At 36.0% G+C, this 19,905-nt stretch overlaps 3 protein-coding genes across 6 annotated transcripts; all 3 read right to left on the reverse strand.

Moving 5' to 3' along the window:
• Nucleotides 1-1,798: 1,798 nt before the first annotated feature.
• LOC145204656 (uncharacterized) lies at nt 1,799-6,182 on the reverse strand. 3 transcript variants are annotated; one of them, XM_080077246.1, is made up of 8 exons: nt 5,806-6,182; nt 5,411-5,538; nt 5,288-5,355; nt 4,732-4,824; nt 3,966-4,149; nt 3,512-3,652; nt 2,341-2,523; nt 1,799-2,022 (listed from the first exon to the last, which is right to left on the reverse strand). In XM_080077246.1, exons 1-8 carry the CDS (start codon nt 5,826-5,828, stop codon nt 1,913-1,915), a joined length of 930 nt encoding a protein of 309 aa, XP_079933372.1. In that variant the 5' UTR covers nt 5,829-6,182; the 3' UTR covers nt 1,799-1,912. The 3 variants fall into 3 exon arrangements, with proteins under 3 accessions (XP_079933372.1, XP_079933374.1, XP_079933375.1); XM_080077248.1 differs by having other exon boundaries at nt 5,411-5,582; nt 5,806-6,177; XM_080077249.1 differs by lacking the exon at nt 5,411-5,538 and having other exon boundaries at nt 5,806-6,179.
• Nucleotides 6,183-7,300: 1,118 nt separating this feature from the next.
• Nucleotides 7,301-10,561, reverse strand: LOC145205095 (uncharacterized). Its single transcript, XM_080077744.1, has 6 exons — nt 10,362-10,561; nt 9,985-10,049; nt 9,595-9,690; nt 8,641-8,959; nt 7,825-8,004; nt 7,301-7,754 (listed from the first exon to the last, which is right to left on the reverse strand). Exons 1-6 carry the CDS (start codon nt 10,519-10,521, stop codon nt 7,642-7,644), a joined length of 933 nt encoding a protein of 310 aa, XP_079933870.1. The 5' UTR covers nt 10,522-10,561; the 3' UTR covers nt 7,301-7,641.
• Nucleotides 10,562-15,680: 5,119 nt separating this feature from the next.
• On the reverse strand, nt 15,681-18,922 carry LOC145205640 (uncharacterized). 2 transcript variants are annotated; one of them, XM_080078371.1, is made up of 6 exons: nt 18,770-18,922; nt 17,709-17,773; nt 17,452-17,547; nt 16,604-16,919; nt 16,085-16,264; nt 15,681-16,026 (listed from the first exon to the last, which is right to left on the reverse strand). In XM_080078371.1, exons 1-6 carry the CDS (start codon nt 18,870-18,872, stop codon nt 15,914-15,916), a joined length of 873 nt encoding a protein of 290 aa, XP_079934497.1. In that variant the 5' UTR covers nt 18,873-18,922; the 3' UTR covers nt 15,681-15,913. The 2 variants fall into 2 exon arrangements, with proteins under 2 accessions (XP_079934497.1, XP_079934498.1); XM_080078372.1 differs by lacking the exon at nt 18,770-18,922 and adding an exon at nt 18,145-18,261.
• Nucleotides 18,923-19,905: the final 983 nt, after the last annotated feature.

A 19,905-nucleotide genomic window follows, 5' to 3' on the forward strand; every position in this document is an offset into this window, starting at 1 on the left:
ACCTGATTCTAACATAAAACGGCTCAGCTTTTCCACGCAGCATTATTGTTGCCGGAATTTTACCAACTTTGTGACCTAATTACGGCTTTAATTTTTTCAACATTTCGGGTTTAGGCTTGTATATTTGTGTTTAAGAAGTGTTCCCTGCGTTGTATTTAGGTCTATAAAAGTTACAAATAGAATCCATTGCAGTGGCGGTGATCACCAAAGACATGTATGGTGCAAATGTACATTAGTTTAAGGCAATATGACCTTTGGCGTTTATAACCAAATGATGCACTTGTACGTTATTATACAGCTAACTGGAGGTGATGTGAGTTTTTGTGCAGAATTTTTTGTACAAGGTTTTGCATTTAAGTTAAAGTTGCATACCACGAATAGTCTCAATCTGAGCATGCTTAGTACCGAAACTTAACAAACAAGAAATAATTCGTACAACCCTTGAAAATTTCAGAACTCTTAAATTACCCACTGTGTTTCTTAAGGCAATTCTTTAGGCTACTGATTTCGGCGAAATAATTGTCACCCCCAGTTGAAGCAAGATTTATAAAGTTATAGAATGACAAACACAAACATTTTAATAACTATAGGAATTATTTCCTAAAAAGATCTACATTTCAATAACTGCAGAACCATGCATTTAAAATATCGAACTCAAAACATACAACAACTAATATATGAAATTGAATAGTATTTTGTTATTCCAGTTGCCTCAAATTTTTAAAATATTTCGCTTAGCAATTTCAACCCCATCTGCGTTCCGAACTCTGAAACATTACATATTTATATTCTTACCACAAACAAAGGTTCTGTTTGTAAAGCTGCAGTCACCTTAACGTATCCTGTAAACAATCTCAATGCTTACACGTTCATAGAGCAGCGAGGAATGAAATCATCGTATCGTATCAGTGGGCAATGAAATCGTTATATGTTGTGCACAACAATCAACAAACAGCGTTTACCGCTTTGTTTAGACATGCAATGCAAGTCTCTTGCTGGAAAAAGTCTTAAGTAGGGCGTTTTGCCCTTGAGTTGATTTTCACTGCTCCTAATGTGATTGGTGGCCCTGATAAAAAGCCATTATATTGCTAGAGGGTTGTTTGTCATATTTGTACAGTTAAGAAAAAGACAATTAAACAAGTAAAAAGCAGCTAAACCTGGACTAAATCTCCAGATTGGTGCACTCTTTCCAAGCTACAAAATCAAAAATTTATCCTTACGATTTTACATAAACTCGCTCTAGTGTTTTTTTATTATTACTAATACTGCTCATTTGACCCAAAGGCTGCTGCTAACCAATGTCTACTTAAAAAGGTTTTTAAGTTTCAAACAAAACATAAATACGGCAGTTAACTTTTAATTTTGGCACGAGGTGGCGTCATAACGGCGAAACAGCTTCTACGGCGGGTGTCGCTAGAGAGCCTGACGTTTGCAAGAATGTCTTAAAAACTACAAATGTCTAAGTATAGCTCAGTATTTTTTAACCGTCCGAAACATTGGAATTAAATTGGCCCAACATTATAAAAGTCACATCGCCGCTGCAGGTGCCCTTAAAAAGGCCAAACAGCGGAAATTCATGGATTCCTTATTTCAGGATTAACATATGGTTGATACGCCTACATAACTACATGCTGAAGACGTTAAAACAAAAACTCGAAGTAGATTTGAATTATTTAATAAGGAACCGAAATTTTTACCTTAACAAGACCAACGGTAGTTACAGGTTTATTTCGGCTTTTTCAAGTTTATGTTGGGAGTTCCCTGAAAATTTCTGAAAACTTAAAATCACGCTACACAGTATCATAATCTGATTGTATTTGTGTAATTAAAAACCATAACATTGACGAGACACGCTTTGGCTTTACATTAAACCCACACAACATCTTTATATATTAGTTTCGTGTGCCATTGGTTAATCGTACTTAACGGAATGTTTCTTTCCATGATACCGCCCACGGAACGCCCATCCGACGAGGGAAATCACCCCCATAACGAGGTACATCAGATAGTTGAAGTTTCCTCCTAAAAACAGAAATTTTGTGCTAGTACAGATTAAAAACAAAAATGGAATACGATTTCAACCAGAACATGTACTAATACTATTCTATTTTCAGGCAAACTTGGTTTATTCACTATTTTTCAGTTTTGCGGGAAAGTATTTTAGTTAAGCTTATTGGGCTTGGTGCAAAAAAAGGGGAAAGGGAATAAAGTACAACTGTCGATGAGGAAGAAATAGCTTCGTGTCATTTTAAAACTCTGGAGAGTTGAGCAAGCGTTTTCGATTATGTAGTTTATTTAGCAGGCGCCGAATTAGAACATTTACAATATTATGAGTCTTACCGTGGCCTTGCCTGACGCTGTGGATATAAACAGCGAATCCGACCAGCACAAGTTCAGGGTACATCGTCCACACGTACTTCGTGTATTGAGGATAGACAAACCAATCCAATACAATCCAAACACAAACAAGTGCCAGCATGCCGCAAATTAAAACAGTACCTGCTTCTGGAATGCTGAGCCATCCTGCGAAGAAATATTGACCGAATTAATTTTGTTACAAACCCTAACATGTAGTGTTTCCTGGAATCCCTGGAACGCCTGCCAATGTTGGCCACAAGGGCTGGTTGTACAAAGGACGCAACAATTAGAATATTAACCAGGCTGTAGCTTCAAAAAGATTCGACTGGAAAGTGAAGAAGAAGTTGGTGTACCAAGCACTACCATTCGAGAAATTTCTCTTTTAAAAAAACTTTAACACCATAGTATCGTCTCATTACAAGATGTTGATTTGCAAAAGAACAACCTGTTTTGGTTTGTAAGTTTTTGCAAATGGATTTGAAGAAATATATGGAAACGATTCGCTCTGGAATATATATGGACACAATGTTTTAAACCAAACCATTAGAGTTTGTAACTAGGTCGCCGGTTGTGTCTACATGTTGTGAGTGGTAATCTTGCTTGACCACTTGTGTTTTCTTAAGCATGAAATTCGAGTGACATTGCTCACCCAGTAGAACTCGATGAATTCAACTGATTTAAGTAACCAACGCAAGGTCAATAAACTCAAACCAAAAACGTTCATCGAAAGTGTAATATAACAGCCAGCTCGACGACCGACTTGATGTGGGCATAACACATTCAGGCATTGCCTGCCAACCGATAATGGAAGTAATTGAAGCTATTAATTACAAGCAAAAATGGTGTTACTTAAACTCATTACAACATCACAAGCAAATTGGCACGCAGCGCGTTACAATTTTGGGGAACTCCTGTTCGAGTCTCATATTGATAACGCTTTGGGGACAAAATATCAATATGTATGCAAACCAGTAACAGCAATCGTTTCTCTTTTTCCAGCTAATGGCGCCGTGACAGTAATTAAAACATAAATATGATGAAATCCGGGCATATCTGAAAATCTTCATGATGAAACCGTTCAATAAAAAATTAATAGTTTAAACATTACTGGAATTTGAAAGACTGTTTCTCTATCAACAACATTTAATCTTACCTCTTTCTTGAGCCACTGGCCCAGGCTGGTCAACGTATGATAGAGCGACTGCCCCAAACCAACATACGGAATGCACGTACCAACCGATAAATGGTGGATATGAGTTGATGACAAGTAAATCGTACCACCATTCCCACGATTCTAGTAGAAAACAATTTTGAAGATCATCTTTTAGTAATTCAGCATTTCTTTTTCATGCAATAAACTTGCAGTTTATTTTTTAACATAATTGTGGTGGTCACCTTACGAAAAAAGTTTAATATGTTAGCAAGCGTTACACACTATTTACCAATATTTACATATATTTTTGTCGGTCAGGTTGTTAGTATATGCATCAACCCTTTAAATATTTTTAAACATGTTCTTAAATAGTTCTATGTGCATTTAAGTTTTACGTAATAAACAAACCATGGTTTATATTCAATATGAAACAAATGATGTAATTGTACTTTACTTGGTATTGGTGTGGTGCCCTTTTCCGTCGACACTCTTCGTTGTAAAGCCATGATAAACATTACAATCGAGTTGAAAGTAATAATTACAATTGAATAGGCGGTAAACGATAATAACTCGAAACCGTAGAAGAAAACGTAGAGAATACTCATCAGTGCAAAGCTCAGAGTGTGAAAGTAGAAAGCCTGAATAAAAGAGCTCGGTTAAGTAAATTGCATGTTTATGGTTTCATAGCACTTCAAGCATCATGGCTATAACATTATACGTTCCGTTTTAATTATAGCATAACTCTAAGCTTGACACAAAACATGTAAAATAAACGTTTTCAGCGCTTCTTTGGACTCTTTTTGTATTTGTTGGGTGGTATTGCAAGTCATGTACTCGATAACATAAGTTTTGCAAGGCTTTGTTAACCATTAGGCAAAGTATATGTGTGCTTAAACCATTAGGGCTACACAAACTTTTTAAAACCGAATTGTGATGTGACGAAATTAATACAGGGTCAGTTTATATTAGTTTTGCAACAATAATTTTGACTTTCATCTTCACTCCTCAGCTATCCTTTCTTTAGTTACAAACCAACGCTAAAGTTGTATGTGCCCATGGCGCATCTAAACCGTTTAATCTAGTTTGTGATGCGGAAGTGCTGACGTGTATCCGTAAACATGAAAATACTTGCACGATTTTTTAGCATTAGCTTTTATTTGCTTCTTTCAAGTTATGTCCTGGATTAAAAAGGAAAACCGCATACTTTTTTTGAATCTTACCTTATCAAACACCTTCATTGATCCTGCAATCCTGTATGTTACAATCAATCCAAGTGCAATAGTTGGAATATGTGTGACAAAACTTAAGGGAAACTGAAACAAATATGCAAAAACAGTCAAGTCTGTGTTTAACACAGTGGTTCTTAACCTATGTTCGATCGAACCCCAGGGGTTCGGCAACGCTGTATCATGGGTTCGACGAAGGTCTTTTGAAGTACAAATGCTCGGCAAACGTTTTAATCAAACTATAGGAATATATAGTCGTTTAAAATAGCAATTTAGGATGTAACTTGTTGGGGTTCGACCAAAGACTGAAGAATATCATAGGGGTTCGGCCGAAGAAAAGTTTAAGAACCACTGGTTTAACCATTGACATAAGTTTTTTTGACTAGCGTCAGTTAAATATAACGATCTTATATAGATTTGTTCTGCTTGCAACGAATAGGTCGCAAAAAATTGTTTTGGCTTGTTTGGGTTACGACTTTACAGACGTTTAGTGTTTAGTAATTGAACTATACGTTGGACCACTTGAAAGACCTTTAAACAACTTACTTACCATAAATCCTGGAGGGTTAAAATCTACTGGGAATTTATTCCTCATAGTTCCAATTTTCATGAGAGTTCCTGCACAAACCAAATAATTGTATAACAAAAAAACCTCATCTATTTCGCTTCAGACCTGGTATTATTTTGACCATATTTCCAGTAAAATTCACCAATGCACAGGCTAATCCAAAAAACATCATCAAGACCGAAACCACGATTGTTGTTTGTTCCGCCGTCATTTTTCTCACGTTTGCTTGCCAACTATATATCAGAATGCACTATGTTTTGGCAGAATCGGCAGATCACTACGAGAGAGAAACACCGGAAGTTATACAACGTGGTTTAAAGTCACGATTCAAATCAGTCGGCTGTACTATGCAACACGTTATGTCTGAAAAAAGTGCTGCTGCTTTTCTTGTTTATGTTTGAAACTGTTAAACGGATTAGTATGAACCTTTTATGCTAATTTCTAAAAATCTATGAACAAAATACACACCATTTATGAAGTCATTAAAAGACGGTACGCACCGTTTAGGCATACAAGGTCTCATCTGTGCAGTTGGTGACAACACATTGACTGGCTGTAAACCATACTTTGAAATACAAGTTTTCTTAGGCTACACCAGCCAAAACAGTCGACGTCTTGTTACAAGTTGCATTAATAAGACGTTTAAGGTCACAACTGTGTGTACTTTCTGCAGCTTACTTATCAAGGTATGGCTTCATGCTTTTATATGTACACTTATCACACTTATCTGCTCATCTTTCAAGAAAACACTCTAGATAGTTTAAGAAATACTTTTATGCTTAGTAAGAGATGGAGTGTGGAAACGCAGCTGCTGTCGTCTAAGACTCAGACACAATAACCGAAATCTGCAACCAAAACTTTTGCCATTTGATTTCCTAGCATTATACAGAATGGCATTTCAATGGGCTCCATTCATGACTTAAGCTGGCACTTGTCTGGTACCGAGGCTGCTTCGTAATTACTGGATCTATTTCAGTACACCGCACGCTGCCTATTTTCTAGTGCCCCGGGGGCCTTTAAAATTTCTATGTGCCTGTAATGCCTTCGCTTTTCTGTTTGTAGTTAGTGTATAAATTCAAACCGTCACTTTGTAATTTTGAAATCCAAATTATGTTTTCAAGATAAAACGATAGAGCTGTTTTTTTACGAAAACTGTAAATTTGTGTTTGGCCTATAAGTAGACCTTGAAATCGCTTTTAACATAGTTTGGTGTCATAAAATCCATTATAATGCCTTATGCGCTGAACTTTTACATCTTTACATCTAATTTCAAATCAAGTTTTCTCTACAGTATAATCTAGATTCCAGCTTTTTGTTTTGCACTATACTTTTTTGTAATAATTAGCCCACAAACATAATGTAACGTACTGTATTGCCAAAGTACGTACCGCAGGGGTCGGCAACCCCTGACACACTCTTTCTGTCTAGTTATAAGATCACCTGGCACCAACCACTATTACCCACAAACATGTTGGCACGCGAAACCGTTGCCACATAGAAATAAAGGTAAATCGGCACGCGCCGCTAAAAAGGTTGCCTACCCCTGGCGTACGTTATGCTAAATGTTTACAGAATGCCCATCGTAGAGCCCTGCAGCTCAAAAGCTTTATTCTACATGAAACTAATACACGAATCGTAAAAACCACGACAAATAAAAAAGAAAAAAATAAGAGTATAGTAGTTTATTCGTTGTAACTTATTGGTTGATCAAGCACAAATGCGAAGCAAAATATTTTGACATGCACTAGATTTAAGTGCAAATTTTGCGAAAATTAAGCTGTTTAGACAGATATGAGTTTCTAAAAACGGACAAGTAGCCTAACATAGCAAGTGGTAATTTGTTAATGACAAGGTGGCATGCTTGTTACGTGAGATTACGTGCGAAGGATTGTGCTCGAATATAAATACATTTGTCTTTACAATTTCACATTTTGTTCAATACAATACAGAAAAGTCATAAACTGCATAGCAGCTAAGCTATTTGCAATCACGACTTTTAACGCCCAAAGTTTAGGTTAAATACTGACAAAAACATACGTCAGAGGATTTAATGTAGATGGGAAATAAAAAGACAAAACAATTTTTACAACTTTATCAGCCTATGTGTGGGAGTTATTTATGCTTTGTCAAAATACGGTAATAACATCGCCATAATATTATAATTGTTTAGGTATGGTGGTGATTATGGTAAAAAATATAAATTATGTAGCCGACATTGTGTCCACATGTCAAAAAACAACATATGATTCGATAGAAATTAAATCATGTTTTAAATATACACATGAAATACATGAATAAATATACTAAAATCTCCTTGAATTACTTTTCTTAACAAATTATTGTACTTTCTTCTCGTTGCTAAATTTCCCTTGGAGAGAATTCCGAAGAATAAAGCAAAAGCCAAGAACCGGTAGAAGGATCAGGTGAATAGAATGGTTAAAAGTTCGAACTGCAAAGATTTTTGTTGTTATATTGTGTTTCATAAGTTATGTGTAATTCAACCAACGAGTGTAACTTACCTTTTGCAAACGGCGCAATATAGACCGAAAGAGATATGAAGATCATCATAGGATACATAGCTTTGATGTTCTTGGTGATGTGTGGGCAATAGTAAAGATCAAGGTATATCCAGGCCAGAATATATGCCACATAAAAAGGAAGAACATAAGTTGCACAGTTTGCATCTGGATCACACCAACCTGAAATCGCGGGTTTAGTTGGTTAACAATAGTTTTATTGGAAGGTCCACTAAGACAAAAAATTGTCATACTAATACCGATACGTAGCGTAAAGAGCGTTGATAAAAAATAAATTAATATTACTGTGAAGCAGTGGTGGGATTCAGCCGGTTTGCACCGGTTCGCACCGGTTCTATAGAACCGTCTCGTGAAATTTTATGAGATCAGCGAACCGGCTAGCATTACTGGTTACTGTCAATGAACAGAACCGGCTGAAAAATATGACTTTTGTGATAGAACGAATCCCACCACTGCTGTGAAGGGTTAAGAAGTCCCAATATCCCTAATCGTTAGCATTTTTACTGAACTTTCCTTCACCCTAGGCCTCAATGCCTTTGCGCAATCTTACGGTATGTGCATGCCAAACTTTCAAGTATATAGCGTATTTTTCCGTGGACCAGAATTAATGAAGTTTAAATTTTTTGTGATCGTTGTAATTTTTCATTAAAATAGGAGACTGTTTGTTTTTGCGACATGTCTACACCATTTGGCACTTAGCAATTTGGCACTCAGCAATCTGTTATAATGCTGCACATACCAATAGCATAAACGCTTAGTTTAACATCCCAAAATAATTTACCCATCCATATAGCTTACCACGCAATTCTGCCAATTCGTTAAATCCATCTTTGTAAGCAAGTGCGCGAGATCCGAACGTGACACCTCCGTTAGCAATCCATACACTACAAATCGCCGTTCCATCTATTGCCGTCCTGTCAAACCACCAAAGCTCATTTTGGTCCGTGTCTTTACCAACAGATGCCCGTTTTCTAGCGACCGTCACAAGAGCCAAGTTATAAAGGCCGGCCGAAATGACAATTATTGCACTGGCCGCAAAGAATTTTTCATATCCGTACACCATCCACCATGGTGTGACTCCTATTGACAAGCCGGCAATGTGAACAATGTGGAAGGTCTGTAGAAACAGATCATGGTTGAAAACACAATTATTCAAGTTGATCAGGTACATCACCCTTGCACGTTAAGATCGTTAAGTTAACTTGCGTCAATTGCATTTTGATCGTTACAAGAAACAATAAATCAATTTTCGGAGTTAGAGAAATGTATATTTTGCATAATTGGCATCATTAGTCCCTAAAAATCAATGATGACAGTTTACACATATATTCCTTTACATCAAACTGGCTGGTTTTGTTTAAACCAAGGATTTTGTTGGTTTTTTATTGGTTTTACAGCTATAAAAGGCAAACGGTGCTCGTCAGTTTAAGCTTTAAGCTGTTAATGGTTTTGAATTACTGAAACTGTCGTTTTTATCAGCTTTGCAACTTAAACAAATTTTGTTTGCGAAACAGTCGAGGACACGATTTGTTTTGGCTAAACGCGCTGCAGCTATTCCGTGATATGAGTCTTTAGGAGCTCACAAGAATGTTTTGGCGCGGTATAACTAAACATGACTGGAAGAAATAATGTTTTAGTTATGCATATAATAAGCATACGTGGTTGGTGCAATGATTTGTTGCCAGAAATGCCCTAACAAAAGTACCTTTTATTGGGTTTAGATAAGTTTATACCTTTAGCATAAATACATACCGTTGAATAAAGCTTGGCAGTTTTAGATGAACAACGGCCAAAATAAACGAAAATGGCTATTACGCACAAAAAACAAAGGGTCCATGCTGCAAACATCTGCAAAAAAGTAACCTTTACGATGGCCGACATGTTTAGAAATGCACGACATTCTAATGAAATTATATTTCGCAAAATCTACAACAAATATATTTGTGTAATAATAGGTAGGGCAATATGAACTTTAAAACTTTCGAAAAAGCGTTATAACTAGATCGTTTGAACTGTTTAACAGCAATTTAATAAAAAAAATTGCTGTGAGTTTGTATTTACTGTATAAATCAAAAATTAATTTGCCTTATATGGATGTATTTACTGTGTGAAAAATAAAATACTTTACAAACAAAACTTTACCATTGGCGCATTCGGCACAACGTCTAAAGTGTATTTCCGCCGCATTATACTTGCGTGGCTAAAACCTACAAAATAAAACACGACTTTAAAGATTTTGTAACTGCATCATAAAAATAACAATTTAAATACAAATCAAATGATTGTATGTTTAGTCATCGACGGAACAGAGTTTATCCGCACCGTCTAGCGGCTATTACGTCTACCACTATTGGTTTAATATATGTCTGAAACAAATGTATAGGCACTAATGATAACCAATGGCCTGAAAGAGCCACATTAAATTGAGGCAATGATGTCGTATATGTCAACTCAACCTAAATATAATTTTTTATGCAAATTATAGTAACTGCTGGCTAAAACTTTGTCAAAACAGTTACCTGGGAGCAATCTAGCAAGCCTAGGATAGCAGAAAAGTGTAGAAATACAAAACGCCGAAAATGATAAACCCAAGCGAGAAATTGTTTTTTGAGTAAATGTCATTTTTCCTGCAAGAGTTGTCCTGATGTAAACAGAGTAGTTTCGATGTAACTGTAACATTACAAACTTGATGCATTATACTTTACAATTATGACGACAAAACAGTGATTCTGCCAAAAACTGGTAAACAAAATTTTAACAAAGAGGTATTACCATTCTTACTTAACAGCCCAGCATAGGCATGTTAAATTTGTTATACTGACGTTCATACACTGATACCTTTCTCTTTGCAACGCCTACTTTTAAGCTGGATTGGAGAACAGACACTTCACGAGATATGCGTCAACTTATAAAAATTTTCAGACGTCTTAAAGTAAAGACACGATGGCTTTCAATCTGGTCACAACCGGAAACAGAGTGGATTCCATAAAATCACCAAAACGGAAATACGTATTTCGTCTAAGTCAGTGGTTCTCAACTCGTTTCAGGCCATGGACCACCAGTTCAATTAAATGAATACCGTGGACCAGTAGATTGTTAAGTACGGATAAAGAAAGCATCGATGCATATAATGGCATATTGGCTTAAAATATATTCCTTTCATATAGAATTTCTAGGTGTAATTAACCCTTCAACTGCTGAATTCTTTTTGACAGCTAACAATAGATGACCAATAACTTGGATAAGCTGTTTTCGTACTGCATATTCGATAAAATATATGCAACTTTTTTTCCATTTTATCACTAAATATAATTAATGTCCTGTGGACCACTCAAAATAAGTCGTCCATAAACCACCCGTTAAAAATTATATTATAAAAGTCTTCACTAAATGGTGGGAAATTTACGTATAGGCGTGTTTAATAACATACAAATGAGGGGCTATGTAGATCACAGCGCGAAACGTTTATAATTACAAATAAGTGAAATAAGCAGCCGTTGGCGCTTTGCCGCACTTCAGTTTAACATTTAGCCATTCACAGCAGGCGTGGCATACAGAAACAAGTTGCAAAAACCAAAAATTTTTGCTGACATCATATTTCAAGTTATTTCACTTAAATTCCTTATTTTCACAAGTTTGAATATACGATACTGTGACGCCATATTACCAATACATATCAAAGCAATTACCAGGATAAAACTGCCGCGTTGTGATTTTTATTATGAAGCTACCACGATAAAATTGCTGCCATGAAATTACCTCGATGTAATTAACCAGTGTGTTGTTTCAACACGCCGATTACTCAACCGTAAAGGCGGGATCGGGCGAAACGTATTTTAGGTTCTTTTTTCTTTCAATTGACCTAAAGGTAGTTAATAGTTAAGACCCACTATATAGAAGGCTAATAGGAGTTTGTGTGCTAAAATTGAGTACTAATTTACGAGAAGTTTTAATGTAGTTGGGACTTTTAGACAATGTGGACAGAAATGGTGTTGCAAATCTATTGAAAAGTGGGTTATTTACATATATTTGTGCATGTAATGACCAAAAGATTTGTTTGGTGAATATGATGCTTTTGACTATTTAATTCCAAACATTTCGGTTGTTGTCACATATGTATGATTTATAAAAGATGTGGTGTCATAATGTTTTTTTTTGTATTAGGACACTGTTACTGAATGACTGAGTAAAGTGGACCTCACAACAACGTATTGTTATCAAGTATGACACTTACATTCTAAGGTACTTCCACTTGCATTTTTTTCCAAATTATTACAGTTCTGTTGGTAAGTGCTTAAAAGTGGTAAAGAAATTACCTTTCCACAATATCAATGCTTTTACACCAGAACTTTATGCTTAATGATTACATATTTTCAGTGTTTAATTTGTTGCAGAGTCCTGTACAAAACCTAATGATGCAACAGATTTTACTGTATATGGCATGGATTATTATTGAACAATCAAGGGAATTCTATCAGGGAAAGAATTTTGTTACCAAAGTGGCATGTAATTGGCATTAAACCCAAATGTTTATGGCTGAGTTGCTGACAAGTAAACATGTATGAGGAAGTTAGATTTAGGAAAATACTTTTTTTTCATTATGTAATAACATGTTAACAGACACTTGGCTTTGTTTGTAGACAATTGAGGGATATCCAATATCACTTGCTAACAGAAATCTTATAAAGGACATTTGATGTATAAGTATAATTGTCTTTTAAGTAATTGACCTCTTTCTTCAGTATATGTTAAATATGGTGTTTACTGTTTTGCAGATGGTTAAACATAACTGATGTTTTCAAAAATGTCATAAGGGAAACCTTCAGATAACCATATGCTGGCTACTTGTTTGTGAAAGGAAATTTCTACAAAAAAAAAGAAATGATGTTATCTTTGAAACTACACAATTTTTGATTAACTCCATTAGTAACTTTAACACACTTTGTCTTCATTCAACTCCAACCACTACAATCACATTAACTGGTAATAAAACCATGTTTTTTAACTGCTTACCTACTTGATATGATCAGTTTACAAAATCTCGTACGATTTGCACGTCTCCATAAATTAAGTTTGATCGGATATCTGTCGAAGCCAGCAATGAATGAATGCTGATCACTTTCCTGTACTGTCTGATAACCATTTTGTACATCGGTTGAAGGGTCAATTAAGACCACATGATCGGTATTTTGCTTATCGGCTCCACAATGTGGGCATTCTGAAAAGGTTCTTTCGCGCTAGCATTAAAGCATGTGGGCGGTGCTGGCTTGTTTTGATCGAAGTCGGTATGCGCCACCCAGTCACGTCTATTTGTTGCATTAAAACGTGGAAGTAGGAGTAGTCGGATCGCCTACTAGCCCTCCTCCTGGGATTTTGAGTACTTTATGTTCAAGGATGGCAGTACGGTACGTATTGCGTTGAACGTACCTCGTTACGAAGAGCGTACCGTACCGAATGTCAAAAATCGAAACGTACCGTACTTGAGGTACGGAACACAAAATCGTACCTTACTTCCAAAAACCTGTAAGCGCAAAATATTAGTGACGTCATCAACTTACTTTAATCCTGTTTTGATACAGTGGCATTGGATAAAATCATGTCATAAACAACTTTTAATGCAAATTTGAGGCAATCTCAGTACTATCTGCAAAAGGTAATGATTCAAAAATGACCGTTGTATCTGCATTCGTTATGCGTACCAAGACGGTGGGACGGTACGCTTTTAGTACGGTGGCACGCAATAATGGAGGACCGTACAATCGTATCCCTACCCTAACCATGGGCGTCCGCAGCGGGGGGCACGTGCCCTGGTTATGGTTATAACGATGAAATTACCACGTTGAAAGTACTGCAATGTTGCTATAACAGGGAAATTACCGCAATGAGATTACCACGATGAATTTACATTGATTTAATTGCGCAATGAAAATACAACGATGTAATTATAAAGTAAAACAAAGAAATGGCATTGTGAAGTAGCTCGACAGTAGACAACGAAGAATTTGTCACGTACTCAAATGTGCCAACCTTGGCACGCGTGCGACGGGTTGCCGACCCCTGCAAAAGACGGTAAAATCCTTGGTTTAAACCAAATCGGTCCGATTCATGCTAAGGAATATATTTTTCGCCCAAATGGTATGATCCGTTTCTGGAAATCGATTATGAATTTTTTCATATATATTTCTTCACATGAAACTGACTGATTTTGTTTAAACCAAGGACTTTACCGTCCTTTGGTTTTACTGTTTTAAGCTTTCAAACAAATTGTGTTTGCGAAACAGTCGGGGACACTAATTGTTTCGGCTAAACCCGCTACAGCTATACCGTGATATGAGTCTATAGGAGCTCACAAGAATGTTTTTTTGTCGCAGTATAATTAAACACGACCGGAAGAAATAGTTATGTTGTTGTTACGCATATAGGGGAGAGCGGGGTAAAATGAAGTGGTGGGGTAAATTTTTTTTTTCTTTTTGTTTCACGGGTTTCGAACCCAGAACACTCCCGGGGACGAATCCCGATCAGTTTTTTTTAATGTTTGTATGTGGGTCAGGCGCGCCAGACCATTCTGCCAAGTTCCTGCCCGTTCTTTCTTGGTATACTTTTAAAGCCTGGCCGAATAATAGTCATGTCATGTATTCTTTGTCAACTCAAGCTCGTGATAGTTTGTATGCAATCTCTGTAATAGTACCGGAAGTTAAACAAACGCAATTTCTTTAAGAATCTTGTAGTCAGGGGTAACAACCGGAAATAATTTTACTCGATAAAGTCACGAAAACGGATGACGTATCGTGAGTAAGGCGTTTGGTTATTTTTTAGTGTATATTCTTAGACACATTAGCCCGGTTATTACACGACTCGCAACCAATAATCAGAAAAGTGTAAACTTAATGCATGTATTTTTTTTAATGTGTGGGGACATTACACACAAAAAGGCATTACTTATTTGTTGTTGTTGTTGTTTCTTCATTTTAACAAGGGAAAATAAAGCACCTTTCGAATGATCCAACTCAGAAATTTTTAACCAAATGGGCAAAATAAGTTATAACTTTGTTAGAACCTCACTCTTTTCTGATCACAGATAATTTCGCAAACAAAAAATTGATGAACAATATATAAGTAGGACTTAAAAACCAGTTAGGCGAAAACGAATTCCAAATAAAATTGTGTGTATTTATGACTGTACTATTTTAATGCAAAAGTTTATCTGCATGTAAAGTAATTATACTAGCGGAGATTAGTTAAAACACAAAAGTGGTCATTTCAAATATTTGACATCATTTAGAAAATAGGAAATTCTGCTAACACCATACCTCACGTTAGCCGCAAATTAGGCCAATTTCGATAGTTGGCACAAAGAGCACTAACATCTTTTTAAAACGGTATATATCCATAAATGCTGACGGTTAGGGCTATTAGGGTAAAGTATAAACAATAAAAATTATTAAACCTAACTTAAAAGATCCTAATAAAACATTTTCAAAAACTTACTTTTTTTTCACGGGGTTCGAACCCAGGACACTCCAGGGGACGAATCCCGATCAAGTTTTTTTTTAATGTTTGTATGTGGGTCAGGCGCGCCAGACCATTCTGCCAAGTTCCTGCCCGCCTATTCCTATTTTTTTTATTTATTTTTTTTTTTTTTATTTATTTTTTTTTTTTCTTCACGGGGTTCGAACCCAGGAACCTCCCGGGGACGAATCCCGATCAGGTTTTTTATGTTAGCAGCAAAATAAATATTTCAGCTTTTTGCGCCACCTATCGAAATTTAGCTAATTGTGTGGCTGACGTAAGGTAAGGTGTTTGTAGCTCTGTAACGCCTTAAGAATGAAGCATGTCGCTTTTACGACTGAGGTCAGTGTATTCCGTAGTAGACTTTTAAACAGATCTGTGTGTAGTGTTGATATGGTTGACATGTATTTTTGATTATTTTCCATTACAATTGTAAAAACCGTGGCATATTATGAGGAAGTTTACAAAAAAATGCGTTTCACTTGAACTGTACACACATTTTAGGCATATTTTGAAATGAAACACTGTTTTCAACAGCGCTTTAACATAATGATCTTCCTTGCTATGTCTCTTTCTTGTCAGCGGAGAAATGTCTTCGGAGTGAATTTCTGAACAGCCAAACGAAAACCACAATGATCAGAATAACCAAATGAATGGCGTGGTTGAGTGTACGACCTGCAATATTTGTTTTGTTAAACTCGGAACACAAATTACCCAACCAATGTAATATTACCATTTGAAAAAGGTATGATATAAACTGTAAAGCTTGTATAGATCATCATAGGATACATTGCCTTGATGTTTTTCGTGTAGTTTGGGCAATAGTAGAGATCGAGGTATAACCAGACCAGCACATATGTAATGTAGATTGGCATGAGTATGGTAGCACAGGTTGCATTTGGATCACACCAACCTGAAATAATGAAGTTATTTTGGTTATCATTAATTGATGGGTTAATGTATATGCTTTTCTATTGTGAACCCAAACTAAAAGCCAACAGCCTGTGACTAAAATTAGGCCCAAATAGACGTAAAAAGCGACACAGCTTAAGCGGTTATAAAAGGGTGGAACTGATGTGGCCACTTATCACTGATAATGGCATGGTAATTTGCCGAAACGTTTGAATAATAAACACATTAGCACCATTACCTGTGCATTTTGTCATGTCAGATATTTATCTTATGTTGCAACAAACACAAATTACCACAACTAAACGTTTATGCTAAAGACAATCCAGATAGTTCTACTTGCCTCTTAGCTGTGCCAATTCACTAGGTCCATCTTTGTAAGCAAGAGACCGTGCCCCAAAAGGTACTGCTGCGTTGGCAAACCATACACTGCAAACTGCCATGCCGTCCAATGCAGTCCTGTCAAACCACCATAGATCCTTCACGTCTGCATTTCTGACTGAAGCACGTTTTTTGGCGGAGGTAACAAGAGCAATGTTGAACAAAGTAGCTGCGATGTAGAGTAGTACATTGGACGCAAGGAGTTTCTCGTATCCGAATACAATCACCCATGGTGTGACTCCTGTTGACAATGCTCCCACCACGCACATGTTATAAACCTTTGAAAAAAAGCATAGAAATAAAATACAAGCATGCATGTCTTCTTTATCGGTACTCTTTAACTCTTTTTACCTGATGCATCCTTTACAACTGATGTTGCGACCCCATAAATACACACTTGTGTGATTGATGAAACAACTTAGAGACTTTTTGAAGATTACATACACGACATGAAAACGTTAGGCTCGGAAAACATAAGTATGAATTTGTATTTTTTATTCATAGTACGCCAGACCAATTAAAGGCGTTATGATCCCAGCATAAATGTATTCGTCTCAGCTTATATTTTTCAAATGACAAAAGTGTTCGAAAATGGTCATCATACATAACCAGAAAATTACTCACACTATGCACCTTTTTTAGTGAACCCCTAAATACCTCTTTGGTACCCATTACCTATGTGATTGTTTTAGTGCCCCCTGTAATTTATCCTGCACCCAAGTTGGAGTGCCTTTGTCTACACAATTGCCACGTTACGAAAATAAAAACAAAACAAATACTTCATGCTAAACCTGGCGATTGAAAACTTACCGGAGAAAAAAGCATGGACATTTCCAAAGAGCAGCGATTGAAATAGATGTAGGCAGCTGCTATGGAAGAAAATCCCATCAACCACGCAAACAACATCTGCAAAAATGACCAAGATCTTGAATGGTTTGCATATATGTTACCCCATAAACTATCACCTTTTTTATCCCGTTTACCACTTGAAAAATATTAGCAATTAAATTTATCCCCTACTTTAGCATCAATACTCGTAGTATTAGTTTGTGAAAAAAAAAACTTACCATCGGTGTGTTTGGTAAAGTGTCAATTGAATATTTCTCCCTCATTGTTCCTGCCGGGGTAAATCCTAAAAGGTTTTGTAAATATTAGGTTTACGACACAAGGTTATAAAAGTGTCAGAATATTGCAAAAAAGTGAAATAAATGCAAAGACTAGATTACAAAAAATGCAAAGAATTGCAAAAAAATCACAAGCGGAAGTGTTATGACCATTTACACAAATCCCACCAATATCAAAATATCGTTTTTTTACACAAGTTTAACACGAAAAAACGGCGCAACTTGTTTTATTTGTGAGGAAAAAAATCACCCTTGCATAGTAGTAATTTTTGACATTTTGCAATTGTATTTCAGTATCCTTTAGAAGCTTTAAAAATCTAAGATGTAGCAAAAAGAACTACTTTCTCGAAATTCAAAGCAGTTCCGCAACTTTTTATACCTCAAAAAATAAACTGCGTTTTAACTGAGTTATTTGATATGCAGCATCTTTACACATACTGAGTCCTGCAACAATGCGCATGGCAAACTGACATTGCATATACCAGTCAATTGACCCAAATTCTATGCAAATCTTATTTCGTGATCAAATTAGCACGTATTTATATGTCACAAAAGCGTGACATTAAAACACACTTAAGCTGTCACATTCTCAGCTTGCCAGCTTGTAAATATCAAGTATTCGTGCAAAAATACCACTTTGTGCTTCTTTTTACTGGCGTGACTTTAAAAATTTAGGTAAAAAATAAAACACATTTTGTAAAAGTTGTGTTGCAAATGTGAAACTAATTAAAAAGTGACACTGCCAATAACGAAATGATAGCAATCGCAACTTTCTTTTACAAATCTCCTTTTCCTGTTATTGTCACAATGCCATCATCGCAGTCGGCAATTTAACAAGGTCACTAACTAGAAATTAAGTAGGCGAACATTTTTTAAATACTTTTGCTAAATTAGTGAGGAAAAACAAAAGTGAAAATTAATTATCAAAAGTGGCAATATGATAAAACAGAAGAAAATAAGAAATCTCATCTTTAAAGATTCAAAACAACCGCAAATGTAAATACCTGGCAGCCATACTGGAAGTTTTGGATAACAAGCCATTGTCGAAAAAGAGACCAGTACAATTGACAACACCATACGCGAAACCCATTTCTGGCGAGGTATCATTTTTTCACAGTAGTTATTTTTCCTAAATTTAATTGATATTTTGCAGCACTTTGTCTGCGATAAAAAAAACATGCGTGTTACATTGGCTTTAAAATGTTTTCAAAGATTTTTCCGTCATTAGGTTTCAATTCTTGCTGGGTGACTTGGAAAGTTGATGTCTAAGAACGTGTCAACGGATTAGCATTATTTAGTAAACATTCATCGTCACAAGTAAAATACTTTAGCGCCAACAATTGCGCCTAAAATACGTGTTACGCATATAGCTAAACAAAAAGACAATATACTATCACAAAAGTGAAGAAAATTATAAAAAATAGTTGTGTTTGTGCCATTTAAACAGTTTCGCTTTTTCGTTCTACCGTATCTGTTCGATTGCAAGCCGCGGCAAACGAACCTTTCTTAGCATACGGTTAGTGGGTTTTCAATCGAGGGCGGTTTGTATTTTCTATGTGAAACAGATATATTTTCAAGTTGGACGCCCTTTTTTGAATTACTGCCGCGCACAGTTTTTTGCCAGACTAACAATTGTTACTGTAAGGTTTTTTAAAAACGAAGTAGTTTGTAACACCACATCATGCGCTGTTTAAAAGTTTGTTTGTTAATCTGGTTCTAGACTGACTGAACAAAAACAGACGATAAAACTCAATAGCCAGGTGTGACCGCTAAAATTTTCTGCCAGCTCTTTTTTAAACACATTTTTATGATAAAATTAAAAAGTCTGATTCAAATATGACAAAAAAAGAAAAAAAAATATCAAGCCTAATGGAAAAATAGTGACCAAAACTATGACTAGATATATTTTTGTCAAAATAAATTAAAATAATTCGTTTTTACACCACAATAGCGTGCATAACCGCAGTGCCTGTTAATGTGCACAAATGCACACTTCTAATAAGATAGCATTTTAGTACCAAGCCAAAATCTCTGCAAAACGTTTTCGGAAAAAAGCCTTGCTTTAGGCGACATTTAATCACGACTTGCCGGGCGCAAAAAAATCGTAAACCACTTGGCACGAAATATGACCAGGAGCCAA

This window comes from Phallusia mammillata, chromosome 8, assembly GCF_965637545.1.
Source record: "Phallusia mammillata chromosome 8, kaPhaMamm4.hap1.1, whole genome shotgun sequence".
NCBI lineage: Eukaryota > Metazoa > Chordata > Ascidiacea > Phlebobranchia > Ascidiidae > Phallusia > Phallusia mammillata.